An 18,345-nucleotide genomic window follows, 5' to 3' on the forward strand; every position below is an offset into this window, starting at 1 on the left:
GGGGGGGGGGGGGGGGAAGAAATGAGGGGGAGGGGGGGGGAAGGGGAAGGAAGACGGGAACGGAGCGGGTGTCTGGGCAGCGGGCGGCGCGGCGGGGCTGCCTCCCGGCTGGCTACCGCTGGCTCCCGACCCCCACTAATTTGAATCGGGTGTTTATAAAGTTTTATATAGAGCCGGACGCGGCCCAACCGGTTCCAGCCGGATCCCCACCGCCCCGCCTGCCCATTGGCCCGCCGGGGTCACGTGGGGTGGGGCCAGGCGGGGAGGGAGGGGATAGGGAAGGGGGGGGGGGGGGGGGCGCGCTGAGGAGGTGGCGCGCGCGCAACTGGGCCTCGCGCCCCCCCCCTTTTCCCTCTCTTCCCCCCCCCCGCCCCCGCCGCGCGCCTGCCCTCAGCGCTCCGCGGACGGGAAACGCTGAGGGGAAAAGGGAGGGGGGGTAGGGAAAAAAATGGGGGGAAAAAAGGGGAAAAAAAAAAAAAAAAAGCGCAGCAATACAAAAAGCGGCGGGCCCTGGCTGGGAGCGGGGGGAGCGCGGCCGCTCCCCACACCGTGGGGAAAGGGGGGGGGGGGGGGGGGGGGGCGGGGTACCCCCCCTGCGGAGGTGGAAACCCGCCCCCGCGGCGCTGCGCGGTGCAGCGCGCAGGTGAGCGGAGCTGTTCGTTCAGCACCAGGCGCACCTCCGCGGCCGCGGGGCCCGCCAACGGCGAGCACCGCGCCTCCCCCAAACCCCCTCCGGGGCTGGGCGGGGAAATCAACCTTAATTTTTTTTTTTTTTTTTTCTCTGTTCAAAAAAAACCAACACAAAAACAAACAAACAAACAAAAAAAAGGGAGATGGGGAGTTATACCCAAAATAATGCAGAGGGTGAGATAGTGTTAAAATAAAAATTAAAATAAATAAATAAATACGCAACAAAATGCCACAAGAAAAATTCACACAGGTGCCGGTACTTGCGCTAAGGGACATGTAAAGTTGGGCTCTTTTAAAAGGGGCCATTTCTCACACCTGAGTACAGGCACAGCCCCTTGGCCACAAATCCAATTAACAAGATCTACACTTCATTGTGCCCTGAACTTTTAACCTTCTAATTGAACCTCATCCAGAAAAAACACCCCAAAGGACCACACTTTCCCCCCTTCCTGCTCCAGGTAATCCCTCGGGCTTTTTCAGACCTCAGTCACAAGAGCAGCACATTTTTCCAGTCATGCTGATTTTTCACATCTTCCCATCTAAACATGAACGAGGGGAGCTAAATTCTCACTAGGAGAAGCCTGTAGCTCTATTTCCACAACTGTCACAAAGATTCACTGGAAAGATGCATTCCTAAAATTCAGAGTTCATCTGTATAACTTATGCCTACCCACTAATGAAGCAAAGCTTACAGGGAAATCTGGTATTTTACTGGAATAACTGATGCAGGTAGAATAAACAAACTGTCTGGTAACAAGCCTTTTTTCCACGCCTTGAAGGACTGACTTTTTCTCCTCTCCTACTACAGCAATGGCTTTTATAAAAGGGATTAAAACTTGCCCTACAAGCCTTTTGTAAACCAGATCCTTCAATTACCACACCTGCAATAGTCCTTTGTGGAAAACCACCACTGTAGCTCTGGTCACCTATATCATCATAATACAACTGAAAAATTGTTTCTTTAAGGCAAAAATACATTCTTGGGTAGAAGACAGTCTCCCCCTCAGCCTGGCAAAGCCGACTGGAGAATGCTCCATTTCATGAAGTGCAAACTATTTCCACAGACAGTTTCCTGAAATGTGAAGACAGAGAAAATAAAATACAGCAAAAGAAGTTTAAAATCAACATCTCCCATCATCTCGGCACACTTTTATCCCAGCTACTGTTTGCTACTTACACAAGAGGAGGTACGTGCACAGAGCTTCGTTCGGCCAAGCCCTGGGGTAGCAGCAAATTGCTCACACTAGACTGTAAAAAGAACACAGCCTTCAAATTGTTTCCAGTCTAACAGGAATCGGATGAGGAGTCTGTCACAGGTTAAACAATATCATATTAGACCTGGATGTCAACTTCATTACACCTCAGAATAAGCAGCTCTACGTACTTCTAAATGTTCAGCTTATTTTTTAAATAAGTTTGGTATGAATATGCTTTATTCACAATTTGACAATATAGTTATCCTCTTCACAATCACATTCCAAGTGCTGAGTTTGCAGCACTTACAAGTCTTTTAAATTTGCATTTTCTAATTTTCACCTGGAGGTAAAAAGGAACACTTTAAAAACAGCAATAGCTGGTACTGCTGCACCTGTATGTCAATCAGAAACAAAAATCAAGACATTTTTTGTTATTCTGACCATGGGGACGGAAACAATCTTGGAAATTAGCTAGTCCATCTCCCTGCTGATGGAAAACTGAGAACAAACAGCACTCCACAGCTGCTCTGGCCACTCCCATCAAAATCAGCTAAATAGCCCTTCATTTTGGCTGGAGGCAGAGGCTGGGTTTGGCTACTGTATTCCTGAACTAAGCCCACCCTCAATGCCTGGAAACAGGACGTTAAGTCATACCTCTAGAGAGGTCTCAGAGGGATTTGGCATACTGTATCCATCTCCTGGTTTTAGCTAACTTCCTTTTGAAGCCATGAAGTTAATTCCCAACCAATCCTGTTTCCTTGCCTACTTGGAGCCTCCTTCCTAAGCACAGTCAGCCTGTTCCAACATCAGCACCTTCAGCATTTGGGTTTTCCTCACATACACTGCTCAGAATGGATCACAGGACCTGGTGAAGCTTTGGAGTATCTTTTTTTTCTTCACGGCAAGGCTGACAACACCTGGCTTTAGCTCTTTGGAAACAAAGAGCAGATAGATTAAAACCAGCAGAGTAATGTGGGGAAAAGACAAGATGTTATCATGAAGGAGGTAGTGAGGACTATCTCTGCCACCACTTGGCACAGGGCTCCCTTCCACACCAGGAACAACTCCCTCCCTACAGAAAGCAAGGCTCCCCTTATGGGACAGCAGAGGAAATCTCAACAGAAGATTCACTACTGAAAAGCCATGGAAAGAATTCAATTCCAGACTGATTTAACAGGGCTGAATTGGATTGTCAAACATAACTGGAGGCTCATTTTAGCTAATGTCTTGTCACCAAAACACCCAGGCCTGTAAAGTACAAAGCAGCAGAGGTATGGCAGGGTGTGTGTATTCTCCATCATCAGGGGCAGGGAGGTGAGACAGAAGGACGGCATTACCTTCCTCAGCAGCATTCACAGAACTAGAAAGGTTCACAGTACTCTGTCCCTGCCCTCAGCCAGGGCCGGCAGGGACGTCAAGTCCTACAGCAGCCCCACATCCCCACTGCAGAGCCACACCGAGTGAATTCCTCTGGGCAGCAGCTGTTCTCTATAATTCGGTTCAAAATTGTCTTCCCAAGAACAACCCAGCACCTCTGTCATGCTGACACCGTACACAATCTTTCAAAGAAATCCGCTCTCTTGTGCTCTAGTGCCTGTAGGAAGCCCTGGATTCTCTCTTCCCGCATGGCAGTGCATTTCTGCAACAGTGTCCGTCGGCGCCGAGAGTCTCCGTGGGACGCAAACCCCTCCTGCTGCAGCTTCTTTGTCACATAAGCCTGATCCCTTTCCATCTGTTGTCGCCTCCTTTCCTCCATGTAGGAGTCTCTGGCCTTCTAGAGTGAAAAGCAGTAGAGAGTTAGCACTTTACCAGACCTTTCAGCTCATCTGTGCTACAGATGCAAGGCAGCACAAGTTACGGAAGGAATAGCTTCTGTTTGGCCATCAATCTGCAGGTTAAATGAAGGGTGGCTCTGTGTGCACCTCCTCCGCTTTGTGTCAGACTGCTTGATTGGTTATAAAAAAATACAAGGCTATCCTTCTGGACTTTCTCCCCAAGACACAAGCCTGCTCACAGCATTAGCTCCTAGTTAAAATAGGTAAAGGTCATGACAGATTGTGGAAAAGCCCTCAGATACTGGAATAAGAGAGGAACAGCAGAGAGGAGTTTTAAACCGCAGACATGCACACGAGCTATCCTTGCCAGTGTCATCACAGAATCTTTGATCCTATTCACACGGCAGCTGAAAGGTTTTAGGGGATTCAGAACAATGATTTATGGGGCAATTCTTTGAGCTGATGATCAGGTATTGAGCTAATCAGCCGCAGCATAAAAGCATGAGTGGGCTCAGCATTCCCAAATGCCTGTGATCTAATAATGTACCAGCTCGAGACACAGCAGGCTGGGCAGGACAAAGGTAGCTATCCTTGCCTACCCTTCAAGTATTTGAAATATTTTTTGCAGAACATCACTTTTGGATTTCTTATTGCACAAATCCCACCTAGCCTGCAGCCTCCAACAGCAAAAACACATGTGCCTGCAAGAATATTAAGCTTTCATTTTTAAGAGTAAAACTGATCACCGTGACATAACCTGACACACATGCTCACACTTGGGGAGTGCTGGCTTTTCAAATGAGCAGGAAATAATTAATGAGAGCCTGTCTCACTCTTCACCACACTCTCCCTCTGCTCAAGTCAGTAGTTTATGCTCTAGCACTGTAAATCAGGTTTTGTTGTGCTGGGAATGAGAGTAGAAATATCCGTAGCTACAGAAAGCCCACCAAATTGATAGCACTCCACTGCTGTAGCTCTGCTTATTTGAAATGCAAAGATCATCAGCCTTCTCAGCATAAGACTTCTACCCTTGAACAAAGTGAAATTCTGTCTATTCACCAGAAAAGACTCAGCACGCCCACTTCCATAGGGCAGGCTTGCCAACCAACATCTGCATTCTCTCCCTAGGTCTACCATGTACCAAAGGCAGGTTAAAGCTGGTCCTGGGACTAAGTGGTGGGCAACAATCAGCTAGTAGACTCCTTTGAGCAGCAGCCTAATGGGAAAGTGAAAGAGGTAGCCACAAAATGTGATGCTGTTTGAGTTGATGGAAGGAGGATAGCTTTTGTCAAATAACTCCAAATAAATTTTCTTATCAACACTTCCATGCGGCTGCCTATCCCCAGAGTAACTGCCTCCAGTGTCCTGAACACAGCAGCACTCTCCCAAAGGGGACACAGATGCTGTAACAGATTCTGGCTTCTCAGCAAGGCAACCTCCTAGCCCCATCATCCTCACTGACAAGCAACCCCTCCACCAAGGTAATTTATTTCAAGAGCTCCAGATCCTTCTGGCTTTCAAGATCACCTATTTGAAATGCAAAAAAACCCCAGCTCCTAAATTACTAAATCTCAGCAGTTCCTTTGAGCGAGAAGTACTCCCTTCCACACAACTGGGCTGCATCCCTTGAAAAGTGGGCAGCCTTCTATACTGCAAAATGGGTCTCTCAGCAAGAAAACTGACCAAAGAACAACTCTGATGGTAAGACACCTTGATAATAGCATAGCATGAACACAGAGCCACAAACAAGAACTACGAAAAGGTGAGACTAGCTAGGAACAGAAGCAGCATTTGTTACCCATCAGAAATTAGCACTAGGAGCAAAGTCAGAACAGTGACCTTACTGTTCAATACTGTTCAAGACAGAGGCAAAGGTAATGTCCATGACAAACACTACTGCCCTTTTTGCTTTCCTCTTCATGAAGGTGGTGAATTGCCATTAGTTGCATTAGTTGTATTAATACTGGTAGGAAAAGGGCAGACTTGGGGCAGAAATAGGAATAAAAGAGGTTAAGGATGTGGAAAATTTGGATGCTTCCAGATTGACTGGACCTGATTAAATTCACTCATACCCACAACTGTCTAGAATCCTTTCAACAACTCTGAGGAGAGCAAGGTCTCTGAAGGTAGAAAAGGGCAATATATTGCCTGTCTTTAAAAACAGAGGACCCAAATAATTAAAGAACAGATGCACTCAGCAACCAGACACGGTGGAGGTAAGAGTCACCACAGTAAGTTTCTCCTCCTGCCAGTTACTGCTGTGTCTGTGCTACAAGCTGCTGCCCCTCAAATTTCCCCATCAACAGCTCCAGCTTCCAGACTTGTATTGCTCAAAAATAGCCAGATTATCAAGTCACTACTAAATTGGCCAGATTTATCTAAACCAGGTCAGGGAGAGCTCATAGCCAATCTAAGAGAGGAGGAACAATGACAACAAGCAATAGGAACGATCTCTTCAGTAGGCACATCTGGACCCACCAGAAAGAAGACACTTGTCCAGTCTCATAGCTCAGGCAGCCTCACTTCAGCTCCCAGAAAGGAAATTCTAAACCCACTTGTTATAACCCTAAAAACAGTAGCAGAGTTAGAGGAAGAGCATGCAAATTGTCCTTGTTCATTCCAGAGTGAACTCAGCAGTCTTTGCTTAAACCACTGATGAAGCCATCTGAGTTAAACTGGCTGATTTTACCCGGTAGCAAATCCGGAGTGCTTACTTATTCTGGCCTGTCAGCTGAGGAGTGGGGACAGATACTTGCAGCTGGTGGAACGAGCAGTGAGTAATAGAGACAGTGGTGATTTCAGATACTTTAGATATTCCCGAAAGCAGAGGAGTATGTCCACACGCTAAGATGTTGTAACAAGCCACATGGGTACAGGAGAAGCGTTAGCTGCTACTGAAGCAGGATCTTAAATAACAGCACTAAATGAACAATTCCTGTTTCCACTTTGCACACTCTCACCTGATCTCCAGCACACTGCTATGCAGATAACATGCTGCGCAGAGCATTCCATCTCTCTAAGGCTCCCTTACCTGTAAAGCACTGTAGTTCATCTGGAACCGAAGGATGGCCTCACACAAGTTCCAAAAGGAATATTCTGGCCACAAGACTGACTGAAACACCAGGCATGAATGGGATGTCTGCAGAAAGCAAGATCACCAACAATTTAGTCATCCAGTGAGGGAAGTCATCAAGATGCAGCTCTGTTGGTCAAACTATGCCAGTTTCCCCACAAAGATTTTACCTAGGCTGTGTGATCAGATTCTACTTAAAATTAAATAAATATCAGCCAGGAGAGTTTGAAATTGCACAATCTAGAGTCTTTCTAATCTGTTTTTAATTCTGGGACACTAGTCATCCATTCTTGCAAAGATACCATCTATGTTGGTCTTCACAGAGGTATTTTTAATAGCTTAAGCATCACAGACTTATAACAAAACTAAAATAGCAACACTGGACTACCAAAGGCTGAGTTAAGGGAATAACAGATGAACTGAGGACGAGGACATGACATTTAAGCCATTCATCAAATGACATCTCGTGATATTTCTTGCTGCCCACTGATGGCATTTAAACTGCTTAATGAATCTAAGAGTTGTGGTGCACTGAAGATAGCCCAGAGCTGAAAGATGCAAGCTTTCAAGTTAAAACCTATTTTTGCCATCAGGTTCCTCAAAGCTTCAGGTAAATGTGTTCCTATGACCTCTACTACAAAAATCTAACAGAAGGATTCTGCTTAACTCTTTAAACTGCGATGCTACAGAAAAAATCTTAGTGTCAATCCTATACAAAAAAAAAAAAAAAAAACAACACTGTAAGGACATTCTTTGACACCACAGAATCATTCTGGAAGAGCAATTTCCTCCTACTTTGGGGCCATCAGGACACACGATGGCTAGAAGCAAAGGGAAATTTGCACTAACGCCCTGGCGTGTGAGCTGGCAGCGTGGGAGCACAAGCACACGCTCTCCTCTGCTGCTTCTGCTGTAATCCGTGGCACGGGAGAGGGGCACCTCGCCAGCCAGTCTCACAGAGCACTGACTTCCTCAGTAATGCTACACCAGTTACCAGCTCAGTCTCCAGGGCATCTCTGCCAGGACTACCACCAAGAGGAGCAGGCAAAATGTTAGTCTGCAGCATTGACACCCATCCAGGGTATACGTGTGCCCAAAAATACAGGGAGGAGAGGAAGATGCCTTGGTAGGCAACCGCAACTCAGGCCAGATGACTTCTGTGAACTTGCCATTAAATAACTTGGAATAGGAACATTTGATGTGGTTGCTTAAAGGCAATTGGGTTTTGCCTCCAAACTGTACATGTAAAACAAAATGTTGGCTTTAAGTAAAGCAGCTCAACTCAAATGTTCTCCTGCAAAGTTTGGGTTACAAACAAGTCAATATTGCTTAGCACAGCAGCGAGAGAAAGGGAAGCAGCTTTGCAAATACATGCAAATAACTGCATCTATAAAGTAACTGCAAATACATGAACTTTTTATTTATATGCCTTAAGAACTTATTATGTTTTAGCTTAGCAGCCTAGCCATGCTGATTTGACTTTGCCATCCTTAGACCCTGTCTTGCAAGGTCTTGTTTAGTTATGAAAGTCAAATAAATTTCTGAAACTGTGACAAGTCAGGCATGTACATTACATGTACATTATAGGGTTAAACCTCCAGCTGACATGTGACAAACACCTCTCCCAGGAATCTAGAAATCCTTCCTGGGATTTCTTCATCCCAGGAAACATACTGCCAAGTTCAATTAATCAAAGCCAGGAATTTACCAATCAAATGAGGAATTACCTAAATGTGAGAAGAGGAACAAAAGGATGAGCAATTAATGATTTCCCTGACTGCTGTCAGCTAGCCTAATTTGTGATTTTTTACTAAGTGTTCTCAGGATGATAGAATTCCAGATTTCTGCTGCAAGGTATTTTAGGCAATCACAGAACTGCAAGAAACAAATTCCTGAGAGGTGCCTCAGTGCTCAGTTCATCCAAGAAGTTACCCAACCCTTAGCAGAGAGAGTTTAAGAGCCCTCATGTCAGCTCATGCCTGGAGTCAGTAGAACACTCTGATGCAAAAATGGAATATTTCAAGGAAAAAACAAAGACTTTACCTGCCAGAGCAAGAAATCACTCAACCGAACCTCTCCAGAGGTTCGAATCAGGAGGTCCGGGTCAGGAGAGTTGTTGGTGTACAGACACTTATCAAGCAACGATTCAGACACATCACTAAGACAGACAGATGCATCTTATTAAGATCACTTTCCTGATCCGATTGCGGTGGCACTACTAAATCAGAATTACTGAGGTTTTTTTATGAACGCTGGACTGCAGATTAAGACTGGGTGATGGAGCTGTACCACAGCCAGTCCTCAGCGTGCTTCTGATGGACACTGCTGCCTGCTTGACAGGGTGTTTCAAATGCTCTTTCAGCCCCCAGAGCATCATCCCACCATGCTCTTTGAAACATAATACAGTGGTGGAACCAGACTGTGAGGACTTCCATCTGGAGCAGAGAGCAGAGTGCTAACTACTCCATCTCCTCCAGGGTGGAGGAACAGTTCAGTATTCATGATTCATCTGTTGCTTGACCTCATAGCTAAGACTGCCAGCCAAGCAGCCAATTGTTGTGGCATAAAATCTGCCTTCACATTTAAACTAACTTAAGACACAGACCTAACTTCTCTGCTGTCTTGGTTGTGTATCTATCACCATGGTAACTAAAATAATAAAAACCGAACATTGCATAGTAACTTTAAGTCATTTGTTCCAGTCATACTGGTTTAACGAGATCTATTTAAAAGCCACTTGGCTTCTGAGAGGATATTAATAAAGTGTAGGAGGTAAGACAGGCAGTCTTCATCTATGAAGCCTCACACAGAAAGGCAACAGTTACCTGGGTTCGAGCAGTCCTTGTTCCACCCCCCATGCCATCTCCCTGACAGCATTGCTGATTTCATGTCTCGATGTGTATGCAAAGCAGACATTTAGAAAGCACCTGAAAAGAGGAGAAAATTGTGAAAGACTAACCTAAGGAAGGTCCAGTAGAAGACAGAGAGAAGAATGTCTACAACAGTTAGGTGTGTTTGTAGGACGAAGGAAAAAACAAGGTGTAGCACGTCTGCTGAGTCTCAGCCTTTGGGTAGAAGAGGAAGGCATGAGGTAGCGGCTACTTTAAACTGTGTGTTACTTACTTGTTATAGTTCCTAGTTGCCAGCACAGCTTGGGCAATCAGCTCCTGAATATCCAAGGGCAGAAGGGGCAGGTCCCCAAGGACACGGATACACACACCATGCTTCTTCAGGCTCTCCCTGCACCCAACAAAAGAGTGAGGACTACAGAAAACAGATCAGTGTCTACTGTACAAGTGCCACATTTGCCTTGCGTAACATCCACCAGATGAAAACAACAGGCATGCAGCAGGCATGACTTCACCAAAACTGAGAATTAGAAAAAGGCAAAATGACCAAATATTTTTCAGGTATTGAAAGCTGGCTTAGATTTCATCATCCCAAACATTCCATAAAGGGAAACTGATCATTCCCCATACAAGTTCCCGAGGTACAGACATAACCAAAGGACTAGAAAAGGATCACAGATTAGGCATTCCTACCTGAAGTTATGCAAATCTACACAGAAAATTTAGAATACAACCATAGACTCTGGGCACCTATAACTAATCAAAAATTAGGATGACTAATGGTCACCCACAGAGCAGCACAACTACTTTCTGGTGTAAGGAAAGATAAATGTAGCAGTGAGGGCGGGATGGGGGTGGTGGAGTGAACGTCAGATGGGATAGGAAATCATCCATGCCTGCTATGTCACTATTCTGAGCAGACAGAACATCCCACAGGATCTTAGAGGTTCCTGCTGCTGCCTGTCTGGCGCTACAAACTCCCTGATAAAGGGCTGCATTGGGTAGAAACCAGGGAAAAGGCTCTTTGCATCACAGCATACTGCAGTGCTCAGATAGCCCAGATCTTCCCAATTTCTGCTAGCGCACACACTCTGGCCTTTCCCTCCAGTTCTTCCAGCTGAGTTCTCTCACTGCCTTTCAAATTTACTTCAACCGGTTAAGGATCCCTTCCATGCACCACTCTTCACACCAGTCAGGTGTGGGGAAACAAACACATCCACTAAGCTACGGAACAACAGGGCACTGTCACACCCCTCCCAGCTCGCTCAGATCTGTACTGGTTTCACGTACACGCAATATGTGAACTAGTTCTCCAACAAGTGACAACACACCATGTGTCCATATGTAGAAATCTCAAGTTAGCGCAAAGCAAGTTGCTGAACTAAACTCTGATCTGCCAAGAATACTGTGACAGTATTTAAGACAAGGCTTGATACTTCATGAAAGCAAGGCATCTAGCACTCTAGTGCTAAGCAGAAATTTCTAATTGTGTTGTGCTCATCTGAAAGCTGTACTACCTAAACAGTTTGGGTGGGATTGTTGCACAGTAAGCCATATGACACAGACGCAAATCTGGTGTGCAGGGGGACTGTGCATGCTCGGGAGCTGTACATGCCATCCAGGTAAGCAGAGCCCCTCAACACAAATCTCTAGCTGGAAATGGAAAACAGTTTCCTTCATTTAATCCATGTTCACAACTTCCAACATCTCTGTAACACCTCTTCACTACGTTCTGCCTCAGTTCTACCCTGTGGGATACAGACATGAGAGGATTCTTACTGTTCTTCCAGTAGACGGCTAAATTTCTGTCTTGCCAGATCCATTAGTCCATCCACCTCCTCCTTGGAGCGTTTGAAGTTCTCAATACTAAAGGCATAAACAGTGACCTCCTGAATGCCCAGATTTAAGCACCACCGTAGCGTCTACAAGAAGACAAAATATAACAAACAACAAAAAGTCAGATAAGCAAACTCAGACAACCAGACAGGTCAGCAAGACCACGCTTCTCCACTGCTAAAACCTTCCTGACATTTCCCACTATGCTAACACTGGACCAAAAGAAACAAGCATCAAGAGTTGACAATGAAACCCAGTTGATGAGCATTTCAGATTTGTTTTAAAGAACAGGAGGAAAATATCACTGCCTAAGGATGAGAATCTGTAACACATGACTAATCCAGCCAGGGAAAGCACTTTTTGTAGAGAACATTATATAATACTAAACCTTTCAAAAACTTTCCAAATAAATTCAACCTGTTTCACAAAATTAAAAACATCAAGATCTGCAAGGCTGATACTTTAATCGAGTGTAAAACTGCAGGGCAAAAAGATACCTGATTAGAATGACTCTGCAAGATAACAGGAGAAAGAGAGAGAGGAGCTGAAGTTGGGAACCCTGAAGACAAACATCAGCTCCAAGCACAGGCCCGACTCCGGTGAGGAAAAGGAACAGAATACACCAGTCAAGCGGTAGACAAGTCATCTGGTGAACGTGGCTTAAACCTTCAACATGCGACAAAGGCAGCAAACATCCTCCCCACCTGTGCCAGCTTATCAAAGCCTTGCGAATGCCCCTGCTGTCTCTCCACATGACACTTTTGGGCATAACGGCGATTGCCATCCATGATGAAGGCAACGTGCTTGGGCATTGGACCTGCCTAGAAAATAAGGAGAAACACAACAGACCAGAAAGCGAACAGCCAAGCCAGCATCTTGCATGGCTGCTGGCAGCACTGCCTATTTGTAGGACTGCAGTGTGTACTGCCCAACTTCAAGCTGGAGCTGGAAAGAGTAAGATGCTAATTACCTCTTTGTTCACCCCAGTTTAGGCTCTCTAAAAAGCATGTCAACATTGACAATAGCCTGAACTGAAAAACAACTTCACCCTCCCCATTTTTATCGCATGACAGAGAACTTAAGTACTCGGGAGAGACCGCAGCACTGCCACAGCTACCTCTCTGCAGCCATGGGGGAGGGTGCATGCAGTTTTATGCTGCTGTAATTGTAATTTTCAATTTCAGAGTTCAAGGGCGTTTTCACAGACACAATTATCTTAAGAGAAAACAAAAAGAGGCATAAGACTTTCGCCTATTTTAGAGTTATATTCCTTTCCAGTGACCTCATTAGGTCTACACAGATCCTTTTGCAAGGACAGCATCACCAGACTCAAGACTCTGCTGAACAAGGCCAGAAATTTCCCAGAACTGATGAGTTATTATTCTAAGAGAAACTCAGTTTCATTTCTTAGATACCTAATCTGACCATCTTGCTTCTCTCCCTCCTTCCTATGACCTGTCTTCATCACCAAGGGCACGAAAAATGGAAGCCTGGGAGTGTAAGCTCATTATTGGCAAGCACTGCCTACAGACTAGCTCATTTGCAAGACTAAGCTTAAGGAATTTTCCACCCCCAGATACTGTTTAAGGATGTACATCCAGTGCCAGCATTAATACATACTCTTGCTAGCAATACTATCTTTCTAGAGCAGATCAGTCACAGAGACAGTTCCACTCTGAATCCTGATGAACCTGCTGATTTTTTATCACAGGTAACCAAATTCATTCCTTACCTTAATGATGTTGGCACAAAATCTCTCTATGATGGTCAGCTCGCCCTCTCTGATCCACGACATGTTTTACTGAGAGCTCCTCTTCTTTTTCAGTAGGAAGATGGAAATAAAGGGGTTAGAGGGACAGATTCTGTCTGAGCCGAAAGCAAGGCTACAAACCATCACCTTGGAAAAATAAGCCTTGACTAGCTGCTTTGGAGCCCTTTTTGTCATCTGTGAGAGTACTTCAATAAGCAGACAACAGGGGAGCTCAGAAATGAGCTCTGGAATTTTCCAGCTGTATGTCACCAGAGGGGATATTGCACTAGCAAGAAAAAAACATGACTGCATCTTCCAGCTGAACTAGCTGGTGAGTTAACCCAGACCCACAACCCGGTGAGTCACAGGGTGGCAGCAGCACAAACTGACCTTCAGTGCTTGCGTGTTGGAGCTGTTGGAAATCCTTCCAATGAAGCAGCCAACTACCCTGCACTTGTACCACCACTGATATTTCTCTTCCTTCACAAGTAGAGAACTTTAGGCTCTAGAGCTGTAAAAACTTTGGGGTGTTTCCCACATTATCTGCACATCAAATACTAAGATCTGGCTGGAACTAACAAGATACAAGAGTTTGCTGAACGTCCACATTAATCTTCCATTCTCTCAGCTAGGAACCCCGAGAGATGTGGGCAAAGCAGCTATGGAGAGAGCGCTGTGGGGGCAACAGTCCAAATCCAACCCCCCTGGTGCCCGCCTAAGGACCGCAGCAGATTCACGTTACACTGGCTGCATTAATTTTCCATAAGGGCCCTCGCCGCCACTTCCCTCTGTCTGGCCACAGCTGCAGCCACAAAACATTAAAGCGCGGAACTGCTGAACCTCGGGCTCGGCCGCTAAAGCTCTTACCGCTCCCCCGGAGCGGCGCTGAAAGCAGTGCCATCTCTGGCTAACAGCAATCCATCTTTTTCACCCCATTTCACACAGCCATCTTAAAAAACAAGCCTCACAAAGCAGGCCCTCGGCTGTGAGGCAGGGACAGGGCCTGGGGAAGGCCATGCCTCGCTCGGGCCGGGCCGCGCGGTGCAGCCGGAGGGTTTAACGCCCCCCCGGCCGCTCCCCCCCCCCCACCCCCGCAGCGAGCGGAGGCGCCGGAGCAGCGGGGGGAAGGACACCCGGGTCACCCGCTCGGGGTGAGGCTGGCTCCAGACAGGCTCCCCCCAGGCGGGCAACGGGGAAAGCGGACACCGAATCTCCCCGCTCATGGCGGGGACGGGGCGGGGGCGTCCCCTCAGGGGCCTCGCCCGGCTCCGTGAGGGGAGGGGCCGCCGAGGGACGGCGGGGGGAAAGACCCAGTGGAAGGAGACACGACCCCCCCCCCCCCCAGTGCCCGTTACCTCGCCCGGCGCCGCCTCAGCCTCCACCGGAGGGTGACGTGACCTTCCGCTTGCGTCACCCGCCGGCGCCCGGGGCGGGAGGCGCGCGCAGGCACCGGCGCCGCGCGGGAGGCGTGGTCTGGAAATAGAGAGGCGGGGGGGGGGGGTGCTTAGGGGCGTGGTCTATTGTAGGAGGCGTGGCCGGGCATGAGGCGGGGCTTGTGCGCATGCGCGGGGGCTCGGCGCGGTTGCGGGGCGGGAGGCAGCGGATTCGGGGGGTGTTTTGGGGGGGGGGGGGGGGGTGCAGGGAAACGGCGGGGCCACCGTGGGTGTGGGGGGGCTGCAAGCTGAGAGCGCGGGGTCAGCTTGGTAGGGCCTGGATGGTTCGGGGGGGGGGGGGGGGGGGGCGCTGTGGGCCGAACTGGGACGTGCCAGAGTTGGGGTGGCCCGCTGCAGGGGGGGTGACTGGGAGCTGACAGTGGGGCTGGGAAGGGGGGGCTGTGGTGTGGAGGGGGGGCTGTGGGGGTAGTTGGGGTGCAGGGAGAGGCGGCCGCTGGCTGGTAGCGGGGCCGGACTGGTTGTCAGCTGCGAGTCAAAGCAGCTTTGGGGTGCGTTGGCTGTGGCAGCTGTGGGGTACCCCAGTTCCCGGCCCTCCCTCCCCTTATTCCCGGGCAGCACCCATTTGGGGTCTGGGCTTCTCAACCCCAGGGGAGGAGGAAAAACAAAGAGTAACCACATAGAGGAATCACCAGCAGCCATTGCCCATGGTCTTTATTAATTTTTTTTTTCCAGAAAAAAACCCCCACATTTTACATAGTTGGTACAAAAACAAAATAAAAAAAAAAAAAAAAAAAAAAAAAAAAAAAAAAAAAAGAAAGGAGGGGGAAAAACCTGCAGCAAACAGGAACTGGGGATCTCGCTGCAGGGACACCAGCAGGAAATCTCTTTGGAAAGCGCAGCTCAGGGTCACCCCTGAGCCAAACACAAGCCACCCCCATTATTCCCTCCCTCCCACCCACTTCATAAAAATTCAAGAGTTTGACACAAACAAGCTTTGGTTGCTAGCAGTAAACATGGATTACATTCTTCCGTCTCCTTGTAGACCATCTTGTGGCTCAAGGCTTTCGCACCAGGGGAGACCCCCTCTCGTGAGGGACACCTTTTTCTCATACATTCAAACGCTCCCGTGTTAGAGCAGGACCCTGAGTGTGCAGCCTCATCCGCCCGCGATTCACTGTCCCGTAATGCATAGTGCCCAGCGCCTGCAGCCGGGCATGGGCAGGGTGGGTGAGGATGCAGCAATTTAGTTAATTATTGTCAAGATACGGGAAGAACCACGCAACGGGAAGGTGTGAATCGACCCCATCTTCTCCAACGTGGCTTCCCTTTACAGATAAAAATCCCTGTTTTCTTGGATCCCTGTACCACATTGGCCCCAGGGGAAACCTGAGTGATTCTCTAAGCCATTTGCTATTGCCTAGGACAGGGATGGTTACGGAGCTCATATCCCCACAGAGTTACAAGGCAGAGTGTACAGAGAAGATCCTGTCTCCCTGGTCCATAACCTATTAGATGCTTTGGTTATTTTTTTTTTCCTTTTTTTTTTTTTTCTTTTTTTCCTCTTACTTTTGTAAACAATAATCAAAGAGAATACTGAGAAAAAATGGAAAGATTTACAGAGGTATTTACACGTAGTAGACATCTAGCAGAAAAATCACCAAAACATTAAACTGGGGGCGAGGGGGGAAAGGTCCTACATGATTCTTCAAGACAGATACAAGAATTAGGGGGGGCAGCAGTTTCCCCGGCACAACTGAGGTGCCAGGGGAAGGCCAACAGCCCCCCCACAACGCGGCAGCGGGACCGAGGCCCAGGCTTAGACACGCAGCCCAGTGCGCTCTATTGCATTTACCCCGTTCAGACAAAAGCCGTTTTCCTGAAGTAGTTTTGTATAGATCCCATGGCTAGTCAAGAACTAAAAAGTCCTTCCCCCCACCCTCCCAAGAAGAGACCACCACCTCACCATAAAAACTACTGGAGCAGGGCAGGCGAGCAGCTGGGGATGGAGTAGGTGCTCCCCGTCTGTTCCAGCCCTGCTCAACATCTAAACCTATCGCTACCTAAAAAACAGCAGAAACTGTGCCCACGTCCTGACACGCCAGCACGGCGAGATGCCCTCCCTGGGAAGGCTCCAGACAGCCCCCGGGCTGCAAAGCAGAGTGTTAATGCCCCAAAACCAGGGAACCAGAGTTTCCCTCCGACCACCGTGAGCCAGCATTTGGGGGAAGCTGGGAAGGGAGGAGAGAGATGGAGCAACTTCACCTCCCTCGGACTTGGGTCTGCCTTGGCACCAGGTCCTTCATCCCAGGAGGTCACGGGCAGCCAGCCGGCTCTTTGCTCGAGGGCAGGGGATTGAGGACAACCCTCAATTTCCTGGGCTGCTGTCAGCTCTTGCCACGTCCCCCTGAGTGGGCTGAGACCCCCATCCTGGCTTTCTGACCCCCAGCCACACGGCACCAGCCTGCTGGGAGCCTGGGTGACATCCCAGTCCACGGACAACAGGAGGACTCGGTCACGGGGCGGACTGGAGCGTTCCCATCAGGATGGTGGGGAGGGGACGTGTAAGCATAAACAGGAGAGAGAAATGGAGGACAGTCCTCAAAAGCCACCAGGCTGGGAGAAAATCTGGAGTTGGGGAGCCGACACGGGCTCTAGCAGCTGTTCCCTGCCCCATGGCACTGCCTGGCTTCTCCATCCCCACACACGATTCTACCGACCCAAATTCCTCCTCAGTCCACGGGGAAGGGAAAGAGACTCTATTAAAATACAGTTAAAAAGAAAACAAATCCCAAACATACCAAAAAACACAACTGAAAAGCTCGACAACACGTCAGTCCACCTAGCAAACATGCAGTGAGGTAGATCTACACTTCCAATACAAACTTCATCACGTCTTTGTGCTGTTAGAAAAAACCCTTCTCTCTGTCCAGCACTGGGCTACAGAGGCATTTTATCCCTGAGATTGCTCGAATACCTGAGAATAAGTTGCAGGAATTATGTCCTTTCTCTCTCTTTTTTTTTTCTTTTCTTAAAGATTAAAATATACAAAAATACAAAACCAGAATATTTATATTAAGGAAAAAAAAAAAAACAAAAAAAACAACAAACCAAAAAAAAAAAAAAAAAAAAAAACGAAACAAAGACAACAAACAAACCCAAAGATACGTCATTCACGCACGTCCTAGTGCAGGTTTCACTTGGCGTTGGCTTCGGCACGGCCGGGGGGGCTGCCCCGGGAGGAGGGCTGTCCACCGGGGCCAATAAATAAAGGCAAGACTTGGGGGGGCCGGTGGGGAGGGAGGACAGCAGCCGCTAACGACCTGGGGCACCCTTTTCCTCTGTCCCTGGGGAGTCTCAGCCCAGGAGCCATCGGTTTCTGGAGCGTGGGATGGGCAGGAGGAGCAGAGGCATGTTTTTGTCCTGTGTGGGTTTGATCCAGAGCTCGTGGGAAGCCCCAGGCATTTTGGTGTCTGGATCGAGCCATGGCTGGATCTGCGTGAGCCCCGGGTGGGTTGTGGACACGGCCTCAAAGAGAAACGCTGCCAGCAACATCCCCGGGAGCCAGCCCTGCCCCGGGTCTGGTGCCCAAGGCTTAACGAAGAGCATTTTTGTTCCATGAAGCCCTCCCGCTCCTCAGCTCCGCATTTCAGACACAGGGAGAAGCCTTAGAGGGGAAGAGCTGGCTGCATAAAACACCTTGAGCTCTCCAGGCTGGCACTTGGTAAGGCTTAGGGGGAAAAAAAAAGTGTTTTTCTTTTGCCCTGATCTCCCCCAAGCCCATG

The 18,345-nt window shown here is 48.1% G+C and overlaps 1 protein-coding gene across 6 annotated transcripts; it reads right to left on the reverse strand.

Annotated features, from left to right (window-relative positions):
- Positions 1-87: 87 nt before the first annotated feature.
- DHDDS (dehydrodolichyl diphosphate synthase subunit) lies at positions 88-14,632 on the reverse strand. Of its 6 annotated transcripts, XR_006165426.1 has the most exons (11): positions 14,525-14,632; positions 13,152-13,235; positions 12,124-12,240; positions 11,363-11,505; positions 9,858-9,974; positions 9,560-9,661; positions 8,778-8,892; positions 6,693-6,800; positions 3,224-3,660; positions 1,868-1,938; positions 88-1,762 (listed from the first exon to the last, which is right to left on the reverse strand). XR_006165426.1 is itself a non-coding variant. In XM_042793656.1 (9 exons), the coding sequence occupies exons 2-9, from the start codon at positions 13,212-13,214 to the stop codon at positions 3,424-3,426; spliced, it is 1,002 nt and encodes a 333-aa protein (XP_042649590.1). In that variant the 5' UTR covers positions 13,215-13,235; positions 14,525-14,632; the 3' UTR covers positions 2,102-3,423. The 6 variants fall into 6 exon arrangements, 3 of the variants coding, with proteins under 3 accessions (XP_042649590.1, XP_042649591.1, XP_032848048.1); XR_006165425.1 differs by having other exon boundaries at positions 88-1,938; XR_006165427.1 differs by lacking the exon at positions 88-1,762 and having other exon boundaries at positions 1,928-1,997.
- Positions 14,633-18,345: the final 3,713 nt, after the last annotated feature.

This window comes from Tyto alba, unplaced genomic scaffold (genome assembly GCF_018691265.1).
Source record: "Tyto alba isolate M040663 unplaced genomic scaffold, T.alba_DEE_v4.0 Super-Scaffold_20, whole genome shotgun sequence".
Taxonomy (NCBI): domain Eukaryota; kingdom Metazoa; phylum Chordata; class Aves; order Strigiformes; family Tytonidae; genus Tyto; species Tyto alba.

What these genes read in the sequence shown, in the direction of transcription:
- DHDDS (XM_042793656.1), bottom strand. Translation starts at nt 13,214, where the DNA reads ATGTCGTGGATCAGAGAGGGCGAGCTGACCATCATAGAGAGATTTTGT. An exon ending in GCTTTGATAAGCTGGCACAG is followed by an intron (nt 11,506 to 12,123) that starts GTGGGGAGGATG and finishes GTCTTCTTGTAG; the next exon opens with ACGCTACGGTGGTGCTTAAA. An exon ending in GTGATTTCTTGCTCTGGCAG is followed by an intron (nt 6,801 to 8,777) that starts GTAAAGTCTTTG and finishes TGCTTTCTGCAG; the next exon opens with ACATCCCATTCATGCCTGGT.